At 48.6% G+C, this 14,117-nt stretch overlaps 1 protein-coding gene across 1 annotated transcript in view; it reads right to left on the reverse strand.

The window, feature by feature from the left end:
* LOC116497028 (collagen alpha-1(XXVII) chain-like) overlaps positions 1–14,117 on the reverse strand; it is a 150,251-nt gene that overhangs the window by 117,316 nt on the left and 18,818 nt on the right. The window contains exons 4-5 of the mRNA XM_032200523.1: positions 8,747–8,800; positions 806–859 (exon numbers count right to left, since the gene is read on the reverse strand). Of these exons, the coding sequence (XP_032056414.1) occupies positions 806–859; positions 8,747–8,800 (108 nt within the window). The remainder of the gene's footprint in view (positions 1–805; positions 860–8,746; positions 8,801–14,117) is intronic.

The following is a 14,117-nucleotide window of genomic DNA, read 5'->3' on the forward strand; positions in this document are numbered from 1 at the left end:
CCAAGAACTTCACAGACTTTAGGCAGCAAAAAGTCTTGGACGCAGGAACAAGCTGGGAATTCAAACACCTTTCTGCAGGATTTTGCAGCAGACTGAATTAGCTCCCCTTTGGAGCTGAATGTGTGTGAACATCCCCGGGCAAGGGCAGGGGCCTGGCAGTGGGGATGCCCCCAGCACCATGGGGGGACACGTGCACAGGATAAAAAGGGCAGAACATGGGGTTCTGGCACTGACACCTCACGGGTGACTCACAGATGAGGACATCTAGGAGCAAGCAGTTTGGGAAGAGTGCTGGCTGCCCAGGAACTGTGCAGATGGAAGGAGAAGTGAGGGACCTTCAGGAGGGGGAAGGCAGAGGAGATGTGGGTGCTGCCGGCCCCCCACTGCTGTGTGGATGCGCAGGCAGATGAACAGGCCACAAAATCCATGAGAAATAAAGTGAGCAAATCAGGACGTGGGGCGACTTTGTGAGTGGGAGGCTTCCGCTGCCCTCATCTCAGCAAAGCAGCGTGCTCCCTAGCACAGAGCGAGCTTCAGCGGGATCCTAATTAGGCAGTGTTTGAAATTAGGGAGAACCAAGAACGAAGGCGCACAGCGGGGTCTCCTGCAGGCACAGGAAAAGGCTTGTGCTGTGCTGCTGGAGGGCCTGTGCCGAGCAGAGGGGAGGGGATAAATGGCTTCAGCTTCTCCTCGTTTTGTGTGGGGCAGGACGAAAAAAGGCTGAACTTCCCCTATTGGTACGTCTCCGAAATGAGAAAGCAACAGCTCTGAGAAGGCAAAACTCCTCGTGCCGATGAATACTTACTTTCAGGCCTGGGGGGCCAGGTAAGCCAGGGTTTCCGTGGGGACCCGGGGGACCCTAAAAAACACAACAAACACAAAACGTTAGTCAAGGGGCAGATGTCCACGGCAGTCACAAGAGATGCAGGAGGCCAGACCTGCCAGCACTGGGACACAGCATCAGCGGGGCCCTCCCTGGGAGCCCACGGGTGGTAATAGCAGCCACCCGTTCCTCACCTGTACAGAAGGTGACATTTACTTATCCCCACAAGATACATGCCAATGAGGCGATTCAGTGACACCAAACATCCCATGGCCAGGAACAGGAGCTACCTGGGGTCAGGGGAGGGAAAGCTGTGCAAGAAGTCCCAGCAAAAAGGGATGGAGATAGGCAGAGGGCAGAGGAAGGGCATGGAGGTGGTAACAAGTTGTTTTTTGGTGAAAATGGAAGAGAACAGAAGTAGTTACAAAAAGGAAAATGTTAATTGCTTGGCTATTTATTTAAGATGAGCTCTTTTCCCCTACAAGGCAAACAGATTTTTGTCTTTAGAGGCCTGGAAGAGAACGGATGGCAGGACAGTAAAATGGGAGGTGAGGAGGCAGGACCCCATTTAAACCATTTGACTTGGCATTCTTGCATAGGTCTCAGAAGCCATTGACACTGTCAGGGTATCCACCTTAGGTCACACACACCGGTATCTCCTTTTACATCATGTTTTAAAAGCACTCTGCATATTTTCCGAAGCCTATTTAAGGAATTATCTGGAATAAGCAGCTAAGAATAGTTTATCCTGGGATTGTATATAGCACAAAAGATCTGTTAACCTTTCAGGCAGAAGTAATAATAATTCTAAGTCCTCTTGAACGCGTTCCTGGGAGATGAAACAACCTGAAGATTCAATTCCAAGGGCTCCTGTTCTGCCAGCACTGTGTGAGCTTTACACCGCCGTCAGGAGCACTTTAATGTACCCTCCAGCTAGGAGGAATACAGGCTGGGGGATAAAAAGCCAGTCAAGTGCTTTCTCAGTAAGCTGTAGTATTTCCAATAAGCACTTTAGCATATGTAGGGCCAAAATCTTCAGGATCTGATTTCCGAGGAAGATCGCTGCAATTAAACATGCGACTGCCAGCCAAGTTCAGTGCCCCTGCCCTCTTTTGAAAGAGTATCAGTGGGCTAATGTTTATTCAGTTTTATTTTTACTACACTGTAATAGAAAATAAAGGCTTTTTTGTCTAGCTATTGTATCTTGCGGTATAGACAGTTGATGAGTGCTCAGCACTATTTCACAACCCATGCTGCTCTGCTGTAACAAGCTGTTCAATTAAAAGGCTGAGACTGAACTTTTCAAAGGACATTTTTTACCCAAATACTTTTATTGTCCCATTCTTAATTTCCTCCCAAATTTTCAACCGGAAATTCTCTGATAGTTTAGCCTGGCTGTGAATTTTCAATGAAACTGAAAGAACTTTAATTAAAATTAAGGACTTGGAATGACAAATTATCATCTGAAAACCCATATAACTGCTGCAACCACAGCACATGGGCACCCAGTGGTCTTGAATAACTTCATCTCCCCAGTAAAACACGGCATCATCTGTCCACTTCACTGGGTGGGATGCAGAGACTTCACGTTTTGCCTAAGGTGGTTCAGCAAGCCTGTAGTAGCAAAAGCACCTGAACCCAAGTCTTCCAGGTCCTAAATATGGATGAAAATCAATACAAGTGGCAGAAACCAGAACAGGAAAGCCTTTATAAAGGATGAGTTCCTAAAAAGCACTTACACATAAGCAATAATCTAGGTAGCACTGAACAGGGTTCATAAATTTAGGCTACTGCTAGATTTGAGGAGGGAATTCAGCTGTTATTCAACTTCGAAGTCGGCAGCTTGGCTCTAAGCCCACGTCAGTGCAGTTAGCTGAAATCTGTGCTCCACCATAGCCTGGGGCAGGCTTATAACAGCGTCAGACTGGAGGGAACAGCTTGGTGTGACTCCTAGCTGACAGGGAGAGTTTCCAGGAGGAAACCTGGAACATGGGAAGCTCGGCCGCCCACCCAGAGCTCCTGGATAGGAGACGAATCGTTCCTCCAGCCAAATTTGGTGCAGTGCTTCCAGAGCTAAACCAAAGCACAGCGACATAATCATAAAAAAGTCTTAAACAGAAGTGGAACTGTAAAGGAGGAAAGACTGGAGAAAGCATCTGGTCCCAGTATTCAGGGATAAAATGTGTGATTATGAAAAAACCAGGCTCCTGACATACAAGATGAAGGCTTTAACACCGAATTCAACGAGACTCGTAGTGTGTAATCCGAGCAGAGGATGATCAGAACCCCATCCTGTTCCCAAAGACCAACGTGGTCTCATCCTAGCGAGAAGCAGCCACATCCTGCTGATGGGGTGATGGTGGGAAGTCCAGCCTGGCACACCAGTGACTGCCGGAACCAAATCTGGGGGCTGTGCTAGACATTTTAAACTGCTCTCGTAACTGCGGAGAGAAAAGGGCGTAGCCTGGCAGGAGTCCTAAAAATGGTAAAAATAACTGATCTTGATGTGTTCCAACATGGTTAGTCCTGAATCTATGCTTACACCCACATTCTTGGCAGAGTTGGAAGATGCAGCGTGGTACAGTTAGCTGGGCTGAGTAACAAAAGGTACGGGACAGCATCCGCCTCGGGAGCTGTTAGCAGTACGAAATCTGAACTGACAGGCCTTATAAATTAATCCACGCACTGATCTGCAAACCCCAGTAAAAGTCATCGTGCCCCCGAGCTCCCCACCCTTGCTCTATTAAACCCTGCCCAATGCTGGTTCCTCTCCTCCTGCTGTGCCCAGCACAACTGCCCGCCTGCAGCCGGTGCTCCCCGAAATAGCTCCTGTTCCATGGAGAAGCCATTCAAGAGTTAATTGCTTTGTAGGTCTACAGCTAATTGCTATATTCTACTCAGGCTGTCCTGGATTTAATTCAATTCCCCACTCATATCTAGAAATGAGGATCCTCCTAAATATATTTATCATCATTATACTAGTTTTGCTTCTCTTTTCTACACACAGGATAGGACAATGCTGAGACCACTGGGTCAAAAAATCCCACAGCACGTTACTATTTGCAAATGTGCCTTTACCCACCTGCTTTGACTCCTTTATAACTGCTGAAACAACCCAGCCTAGTGACAAGCTGCCTTGCATCTGAAATCGCTCAAAAGCTGCACCACAAATTCCATGGAAAATGTTATCAAGGGGCAGCAGCAGCCCAAGGCTCTGCAGCAGCGAGGACAGAACAATCCCCGAATGTGTTCTCCAAGTGAGGAGGGTTTCCCAAAGGTGACGTGTTTGTAATCTCCCTGGAATGTCTTTCCCGTGAACGAGAGCCACTTGAGAACGGCGCTGCACCATCCAGCTCCTCGGGGTGACGTGCCTGGAGATGGGACCCTGCTCACAGAAGCGCTTTTATGTGTAGTGTTTCACAGCCCACAAAAATTAACAAAAGTGGGACTGTGCACAGCTGCCCCCATCCCTTCAGCAGTCACAAGGCGGGGGGAAATACCCTCCAAACTCCTGCTAAATGCTGGAAGGCTTCAGTCAGAGGAATGACCACTCATTCAAAACCCATTATGTCTTGAGGTTTCACTGAGTAAAGCGACTTCTTTGCTCCTGACCTGCAGATCCCACTCTGACCTTTGGCTCACTGAAAAATGAGCTAAATATTTATAGTGAAGCCAAACAAACACTTCTTTTCAGAAACTGGAAAATCTTCCTCACGGAATGAGGATACCGGGGAGCCTGAAGAGCTGACTAAGTTCTTGCTTGTTTTAGGGGGGAAGCCCTGCATTTTGAAGGAAAGGGAGACTTTCTGCAACCACAGGCCAAATGTAACAGGGACGTGTTATACTGGGACCCTGCAATCTCTCAAGCTGCTACGGTTCACAGCAGGATGGTAAGGGCATCCCAGAGCATCAGTGAATGCTCGTGTGCTTCCTTCACCCATCCTTTTGGGTTTGTGCTGCAGTGGGCTGAGAGGCTGGAACAACTGCAGCATGCCAGGCTTTGGGGCCTTATTCCAAATTGTGCCTCCGGCCTTCTGTGTGGCCGTGGGTAAAACAACTCCCTTGGGTAAAACGCTCCCCTGGTACCTGAGAGCTCACCTGTCTGAACGGGAGGCTGACTTCCAGTGGGACTTGGCTCCCTACGTTATTTAGGAGCTCAGACCATGGCTCTTTCTTGCTGCCCTGGGAGTGAAGCCAACAACTGGACTCCTGTCACATGTCGACTTTGGTCTCCATCACACAGGAGGAGGACAAATAATAAGGATCTCCTTTACACCGGGGGGACGACGACAAATAACGAGGGTCTATGAAGCGCTTGTCCGAAAAGCACCAGTTAAAACCACGTACAACGTTTTGCAGGATTCTCTGCAGTCAAATCAAGTTGTGGGCACTTTTCTGGCCTAATTACACCAGTGAGGACTGCAATGAGCCACACTCTGTGACCAACACAAAGATGCTGGCAGCCCAGCACATGGGCAGCCCTGCAGCGAAGCTGCTCGAGGCCGGGGTGAGGCGGAGAAGCTCCGGCAGCACAGCAGCCACGGCTCCAGAGGGAGCCCCTTGTTGGCAGCTGCTTGCAGAGCTTGTTAGCACAGCTCCGCCAGCAGAATCCAGCCCAGCTGCCACCTCCCCGCTAAACCTTGGTGTTTGAAGGAGTGTAAAGGTCACCAAAAAAAACTGCTCCAGGCTGGAGTGTGATGCACAACCTGCACTGAGCTGCTTTGGGGGCTGTGTGCGTGCCTGAGTGATGCTGCTTGGAAAACGCATCCCACCTTGTGCCTGGCAAAGTGCGTCCACATCACAGGAACCTGGGGAAAGCCTTCCCTGCTAAAACTGCCTCCCCTCCAACAGGCACTTTAACAGGCAGCATTTTAACTCCTTTCCCTTGGAGTCAGTCCCTTTTGCAACAGGGAGGAAGAGAAACACTCGGCTTGTATTTAATAAACCTCTCTGCCTTCGTGGTTGCAGAGGGGGGCATGCATCCTGAATGTCTCTCAACAGACCTCTGATTCTGAGTGATTGGCTGTACAACTGATTTAATTGTCTTAAAATGGGCAGGTCAACATTTAAAAATCACGGAAATGGCATTTTCAAGAAGACTGCTGCTCCCCACTTGGCTTCTAAGCCGTGCTGCACTTGAGCACTGAGATGCGCCCAAACCCAGCCTCCTTCATGCTATTACAGACTGGCATTTGTTACTGTAAACCAGGGCATTTGCTTACATGGAGAGCAACGTTCTGACTCTGCATGAGTCCAGAGAGATTTATCTGCTGGAAACCAGGAGGCAGAGTCATGGCTTCAGCCAGCTTTTCTTACAAACTGTCGCTGCCCACAGTCTCACCCTCGACGCAAAGGCTAAGCTGAGCTTTCATTTTACTCTGACCAATATGAGGAGAGAAAAGGAAATAAAACAGAGGCGATACAGAATTCAAAGGAGTAGAAATACTGCGCTACATCAGCAAGACAGACACTTTATGGACTTCACAGCTACAGAAGGTCATGAGTCAATTGCTGCAGCTAGATTTTCAAATAAGCCAAGTTACTGTACAGGCATTAATAATGTAGAAATTATGCAAGCTACAACAAGGGCAATTATGTCTCATGCTCTAGGCCATAGACTGCATTGGTGACAAGAAGAAATCCATCCTTTCCCCTGGCACCCAGCTCTGCAAGTTGCACACAGTACTCACCCCCACCTCGGGAGGTCCAAGCTTGGCCTGGAGCCTCACGGGACACCTCATGGGCTGCCCTTGGGCTGGGCTGGTGTAAAAATTGTGTGGCTGCTTCGTTTGAAGAGCAAGTAAAGCAGAGGTAGAACATCCCCCCGGCCATGTTGCACGTTTATTTTTAAGTGAGTCATGCACAACAAAAGCAAAAGATGCAAGAATTCCCCTAAGCATGTCTTAGTTTCTGGCAGTTCCTCTTCCTTGCAGTTAAATCTTTAAACCCTGAAGAGCCACGGGAAAAAAAAATACTAGAAACGTGTTGCAAAGTCAAAATATCTTACGCACAGAGCAGTTCTGTCTCCAGTGCTCCAGGCCAGACATTTACAGAGTGACCCTTTTGCCCCCTCCCAAAATTAGCACAGCCTCTTTGCAGCAGCCTGAGCCAAGCCAGGCTCAGCTGTGCTGAGCACTTCCTAACTGGGAACTCTTTTCTGGGCTGATTCTCAGCACCTTTGGCAGGGACTGAGCTCAGAAATCCTTTGTTGCTCATTGTCTTTCAGGGGATTGTCTTAAATATAGGATGGAGCATGCCACGGCTGGGGAGTAACACTGAGTTGTGACATGGTTTCCACAATGTTTTTTTTCCTTCTAGAAAAACTCGAGTTTTGGTAGGTAGTGGAATTCAGAGCTAGAGGTGAAAGCTGGTCATTCATACAGGCAGGGGATGCAGCTGGGGCTCCAGACACAGAATTTGTGTACACACCACAGGATTGCAAAAAGTAACACCAAACACCCCCTGTGAGCAGTGAGTTGGGTTAAGACCAAACTCTCAGCCTTAATGGGGACTTGCTAATAAAGGCAAACTCCAGGCCATCTGCCGATGTGGTCGCTGTTCAGACATTGGTAAGCAGAAGACATTGGAGCTGCATAACCAGTTGTGCTGATATTTCACCAAAGAACACGATCATAGAATCGTTTAGGTTGGAAAAGACCTCTAAGATCATCTAGTCCTGCCTTTAACCTAGCACTGGAACACCCGTATCTGATGTGGAACGCTTTGTTTCAAGCCTGATGCTATCTAGTGCCCTATGCTTACAGCCTCAGTCAGCGTTCAGGTCTGTTGATATCCATGTCTGTGCTGCAGTTGGTCCTGCAGACCTTTATTATTATTTTTTTTCCTGTTACAGAAAGGAGGTGCATTTATCTTTACCAGTTGCTGCAAGATCTCACAGGACTGTAACAAGTGTCCTTGGGGAATGCACAACCCTCTAGCTCTTAGCCTCTTGGTTGTTCTTTAAAGACATTACATAGGGCTGAGTTTGAGCCAAGTATGTGTGAGCAAATCTCCCTCTGCTGCCAGGCCAGGATGCTGCCTGGATCACAAATCCAAATATTCCCTTATTTCAGCCTCAGACACTTACATCTGTTGGATTCCCAACCCACATCAGTGCAGCGCTCAGGAAATGTGCTCCACGACCATACCTTGCAGGACAGCACACTGCTGCCACGAAAATGTGCCAACAGTTAACCGTATCGAGGTAGGGCACGCTGCCCAGCTTTGAGAGACTATTTCTGCAGCTAGGCCAACGCAGAAAGCTTTTCTCACATAGCACAGCTAGCTGCTGCGCTCAGCTCCAGGCGTTTCCTCAGCATGGCATCCACTGCTCAAAGATCTGCACCAGACTTTAGTGTGGGGAGGGAAAAAAAGTCAGGAATTTGCAACAGATCTTGTAGGTCAGCTTAGGTGTTTTGTTCTAGATCTTGAAAATGAGTCAGAGAGCAGGTCTCTGGTTTGGGAAACACAGAAGTTTGCCCTTGCTACTGAGTCCTTGATCTTAGACCATGGTCCTACTACTGAAGGCACAGTGACAGCGAAGGACTGCAAAGGAAACAGTCTAGGAAGAGTGGAGAACAGGCAAAAAGCAGCCGAAGCCAGTACCAGCAAGTTTGCAAGAAGGAAGGGATCCCGAAGACCAAATGAGAGATGGGGCTCCTCATCCTTCTGACAGCCATTTGGAAACATTCATCCCCAGCTTTGCTGAGGTCAAACCTTAGCTCAGCGAGGCTGCAGATCACCAAGCTGTGGCATCCTGAAAGCCTTTAGCATGGAAGGGGAGAAAGGAAGAAGGGCAGACCTCAGCAGTGGGGCTTGAAACAATCCCTGCTCAGCCAGAGGACCACACACCAGCCCTTGGAGCAGTAGGACACGTGGATACAAGTACAGATGGAAAGAAACAGAAGTTTTTAAACCACTCACCCGGGAACCTCTCTTGCCAGGTGGTCCTGGTAAGCCCGGCAGACCTGGGGGACCCTAAAAAAAATAAAAATAAGCATTACTGACAGCTCTACATCAGGATATTGCTCCTGACTGCTTCAGAAATACCCATAACGCAACCATTTGGAGAAAACCTGTTGACATGGACCATGTAATGATAAGGCCAGAATCCACCTTCAATTTATACTATCACTGTAAGGGGCTAAAAGCCGTGCCCATAACATCTGCAGAAGCACGTATTTCCACAGAGCAGAGACAGAGCGTTCACATCTCTCTGCTGAGAGCCACATTTCCCTGAGCACAGCCATGTTTCACACTTCCAGCTTCCTGGACCCGTGCTGGAAGGCAGGGGTAACACAACTGCCTCCCAGCCCCAGTTTCCTGCTCCGTGCTGGCACACAGCAGCAGTGACGTGTTAGCACCTTGGCGAGGGTGGGCTGGAATAAACCATGGGTTCCAACACACACCGCCTGAGGGTGTACTGGTATTGTCGGCTCCGACACGAGTTGCCACCTAATTGCACCCAAGCACTTCATACTTTAAAGCAGCGTGTTATAAAATGTAATAAAATTGGTGTCGGTGTTGGGAATTCCTAAGCATGGCTCTGAAATACAGGAGAGGTGGAAGGAGACGGGTCAGAAAAGCGGGGGCTCTTGTAAGGGGGTGAGAACAAGCTGGAGATATTCAGCTGCCCAGCTGCACGCTGATCTGAAACAGGTTAGGAAACAACATTTAACCAGCGAGGTCTGAACTTCTTGGAATTTATTCATTTATGTATTTATTTATTTTTTTCAATGGACTGGAGAATTCCGATTTCTGGAGAGCCGCTTGCAACTGCTAATAGCTCTGCAAAACGCCTTTCCCCCCAAGCCAAACATGGCTAACAACAATAGCTGTTAATTAAAGCGTCTCCCAGAGGATTTATATTCTAGTAGCTGGTTACAAAAGCTGGGCTTTCAGTGCATTCAGGGAGGACAGAGGTCCAGAGCAGGCGGCTGAAGGATGTTTGGAAGGCGGCCTGAGCTCTCCAAGGCACAGCGGTGAGGGAGCAGCGTGCTGTGGGGAATTTGGGTGCAGTGCACAGAGCAGGTGCTGCTCGTGCCCTGAGACCACACGGTGCTGACACGGCCTCGCTTCCTTCCCAGCAGCTTTCCCCTGCAGAAACGCAATGCCCGACGGCAGGGCCCGCTGCAGGGCCGACCCCGTCGCTGCTGAAGGGCTTCCAGGCAGAACTGCTCAGGCTCTGCTGCGCGTTGCTGGCCCTGAGGAGCGGAAAGTTCACGCTCTCCAATCGTCAAGTGCGGGATTTAGTAACAAAAACAAACCCTGGAGATCCCTACCCGAAGGCTCCTGCCCAGCCTAAGACTGCAAACAGAGAAAACCTGCCCGAACCATACAGGTAACTCACAAAGGAACACTCCCCTGATGTTACCAGCCTCAGGTACAGCGGGTAAGCAATAAACTATTGGTGTAAGAGAGAGATTTTAAAAGACATCCAACCAAACCTCAGGACAGTAGGGAAAAGCCAGAGGGAAGAGTAAACAAAGCCCAGGGCAAGTCTCTCTCTGTGCTAGTAATTTGACAGGACATCAAATGAACCAGAACGTTTCTTTCTGTAGTTATTTCTATCTGCTGTAAAAACATCAAAAAAAATGACTGATTTAGAGGTGTAAAAGCCTACAGAGGACGGAACAGCTAATGCCCTGCTCTGAGACACGCAAGGATGCACTTCTACTGCTCTTGCTCACTGCTGCTACCCAACGCTGCTCCCCGTCCTGGAGATTTCCAGCCTCTGTGGCCTGGGACACTTTATCTGACCCCTCTGCGAGCTACTTGCTGCTGGCTGACACAGTATTACTGCTCCTTGTATCAACAACCCTCACTGACACAGCCGACCCTCATTTTAGCAATACACACAACTTTTTAATTTGCCATTGTGCCAGCTCAGGGCTCCGCACATAACACAATTATACAGCTGTGCAAATAGACACAATTGTACTATTTTTTTAAGCCCCACGCATAATTGTGCTCCAGAATCCAGGCTTTTATTAAAAAAATCCCCTTGCCCTTTCAGTTGGGAAGATAACTATCAGAAGATGAATGCAACTGATGTAGTGACAGTTAATGGAGTTTACCAAAGATTAATTCAAGTCCTTAACCTCTTCTCCACCAAAAAACTTCAGGGAGATGTGAAAGAGAAGATGCAACTGCCTGAGAAATGTGTTCCTGCATACCAGACTCGAGGTGACCTCTTCTACCTTCCTGCTAACAGCAGCTGCAATTGCACTTGGCCACTTGAGTTAAAATGTTCTCCAAAAACGTGTGCTGTTCAGAACACAATGAAGCTAAAAAAAAATACAGAGTTAACACCTGCACTGGAGCGGGGATACAGAGTTAGCAGATAGCTGGGGCAGCACAGAAGGAGCTGTGCAGAATTCTGGAGTCCCTTCCACTTTGCTTCAGTTTAATTTGCTGCCTTTCCTTCAACCTCTTTTCCTCTCGTGAAGAGCATGGCAACAGATAAATAAGCAAGGCAAGGTGGAGATGACGGGGGTAGCTGGATGAACACGTGTAGTTGTAGAACATGACACGCTGCAAGGCTACGCTCTTCTTTCTCACGTGGTTCCTTGGTAGCTAGACTGGATGGGACACACACCGTGCCTTCTTCGTGACTCACTTCTCCTCTGCCCTGTGCCCCATACATGAGGCTCTGTGTCATCCAGCTCCGGTTTTCAAACACGAGGCCCACGTCAGACAACTGGCTTTGCCTGGGGAGAGCAGTGCTGAAACACACACACAGAAAAATGCACATCCGTAGAGGCAGCCAGAGAAGAATAAGGCTGGACCGGGGCCCAGCTACTTACAGACGATGGATGCTGTCTCACTTAAAACACAAAGCTCCAAGACACCAAGAGCGAGAGACGTCCATCCACGAGCTGCCACGCAGCAGGAGCTGGGCTCTGCCTGCAGGTAGTGCCCAGACAATCCCCATACTCCATCCTCACCCCACTTCAGGGATGCAGGGAAGCATTAAATGAACCAAACAGAGCCTGTGTGTACCTTTTCTATTGTAACCCTTGAAAGCATCCCTGGGGAAGCCCACTGTGAACAGTGGGAAGGGCTCAGAGAGGCAGAATTTCCCTTCCCTGGCAGCTGGAGGAGCACAGCACTCCTCCTGCCTTCCCTCTGCACGGATGCTCTGCAACACCAGCACAGCCAACAGCCTCCCGCAGCCTTCCAGCAAGCTGCCGTTCCTCGCACCTTGGGTCTTGTCTCCCTGGCTTCTTGCCTGCTCCTTGCTGCAAACCGGTGGCAGGGAACACACAGCCCGCTATCACACGAAGCAAAATGGGAGATCAAGGAGAAACGTGGCAGAAGCAGATACTCTCTCTTCTCAAGCCAAGCAGCAGAGCTGTTAACCAGCCTGAACAGCTCCGTGGAGCAGCTCGTGGCGGCCACATGGAAGTTTAACCCTTCTCAGTTTCCCACGGTAGCATTAGCAACAATGCCTGATCCCACCAAATGATTACAGGATTTATTCTAAGCTGCTGCTGGGAAACTTTCTGGCGCTAAAAGGACTTTTTTTCTTAGCTTTTTGTGCTTCAAATTGCAAATTAAGCTAGGTTGTCTGAAAGTGAAATACATCAGGCCCTGAGGACAAGCGAAATCTCACCGTTTCCTCCTGCTGCTGAGATCAGCCTGTTCATCCCCCTGCCCTTCCCACACCAGGACCCTCCTCAGGGCTCCCCCTGCCCCAGCAGCACCCAGCAGCAGAGGTGTCTTCAGGTCTCAAAACCAGAGCAAGTCTGAGCCTGTCTGGGGAGGGCTTCGAGGAAAGCATAATCGGTACAGGAATCGGTGCTGGTGGTTTGGGAAATGACTCTCTTCCTTTTGAGTGATTACTGATTCGGATTGCTCAGCTAGCAAAGTATTTCTGTAATTGTTTCCCCAGGGACGGGTACTCAGCCTGGCAGTAAATAGCTGATGACCGCCCAGGACACGATTCAGCTCACATTCCAGAGCACACTGACGGGCTGACACATCTGTGTTTTAAGGTCTTTCTGCTGTATTTCTGCCTCCCATGCTCAGCACCAGTGGCTCCATTCCCCTCTATCCCAGAAATGGCTGCATTTCAGAGCTGGGCACGCTGCTGTGTGCAAACAGGAGAGAGGAGAGGCAACACTCCTCCATCTCAGATGCTCACACATGTAGTAAAGTCACCTTAAAAGCAAATTCAAAAAATTCATCGAAAGCTTCTCCCCAGGTTGGCACCCTGAGCAGTGATGTTATTTATCCCTGCAGACCGAGAACCTGCCTTTCCTTCCTGGAGGCAGACGAGGCACATTTCACATGCCAGGCCACTGCCCCAAATCCACTGCTTAGCCTTGAACATCTGGGAGGCAGCAGCACGAAGGGACTGAGCAGCTGCAGGGGCAGCACTGGAATTAGAATTTCCCTGCTCAGGAGAACAGAAAAGAAAAGTTCATCCCAAAAGACACAGCAGCCCCTCTTCACCTCCCTGCTCTTGCCAGGCACTCCGCAGGGAAGCAGACAAGACCTGAACCAAAACCCAGCTTGAACAACTGCCTGAAACAGATCTGGAGGTTTGGAGAAAAAAGTCCAGCACTTTGGTCATGTTCTTCTCCGAGGCAGGTTTATTATTTTATAATTAGGACACATCTGGGTTTCAACCAGGCTATAAACAAAAGCCCTCGAAATTCTGGCAGAAACCAAGATGCTGGTGGGCAGCCAGTCCTGTAATACCATTTCCGCAAGAAAGAGATGTTTATTCTGGGTCTGGGCAACACCTCTCACTGAAAAGTCCTTGTCCACAATTGGATTCCTCATAGCATGGCAGCACAATAGCACATAGCAAAAGATTTGGGTTCCAGCTTGATAAAAAATGCTTTTTTACAGACGTTTCAGGAACAGACTTTGCATGAGAAATCCAGAGGCTCGAGCAATCCCAGACCCTGGCAGGAAGTCTGAAGGGGTGTGAAGAAATAGAGGGATCCCATTCTCTATCACTCACTTCCTATTTTTAGAGGTTTATGAAATAACTATAACTATATATATTCGTATAACACATCCCTACATCCTTTGCAGTACATCTATCTCAGTCACACTCTCAATGACTACTCTTCAAAATGAACTTTGTCTTATGCACATAAGAGCTCTCTGATGTTTAGCCGTTTGCCTACAAGATTTTTTCCCTTTGGGGATAATTTTGGTTAAATTAGCAAAAAATTATGACCCAACTGCATAAGTGAAGCTAAAACTTTTCCCATGTATTATACAAAGCATGCAATTTCTTTCTTTTTCTTTTTTTTTTTTTTTTTTTTTTCAAAAGAAA

The sequence above is a fragment of the Aythya fuligula genome, chromosome 19 (assembly GCF_009819795.1).
Source record: "Aythya fuligula isolate bAytFul2 chromosome 19, bAytFul2.pri, whole genome shotgun sequence".
NCBI classification, from domain to species: Eukaryota; Metazoa; Chordata; class Aves; order Anseriformes; family Anatidae; genus Aythya; species Aythya fuligula.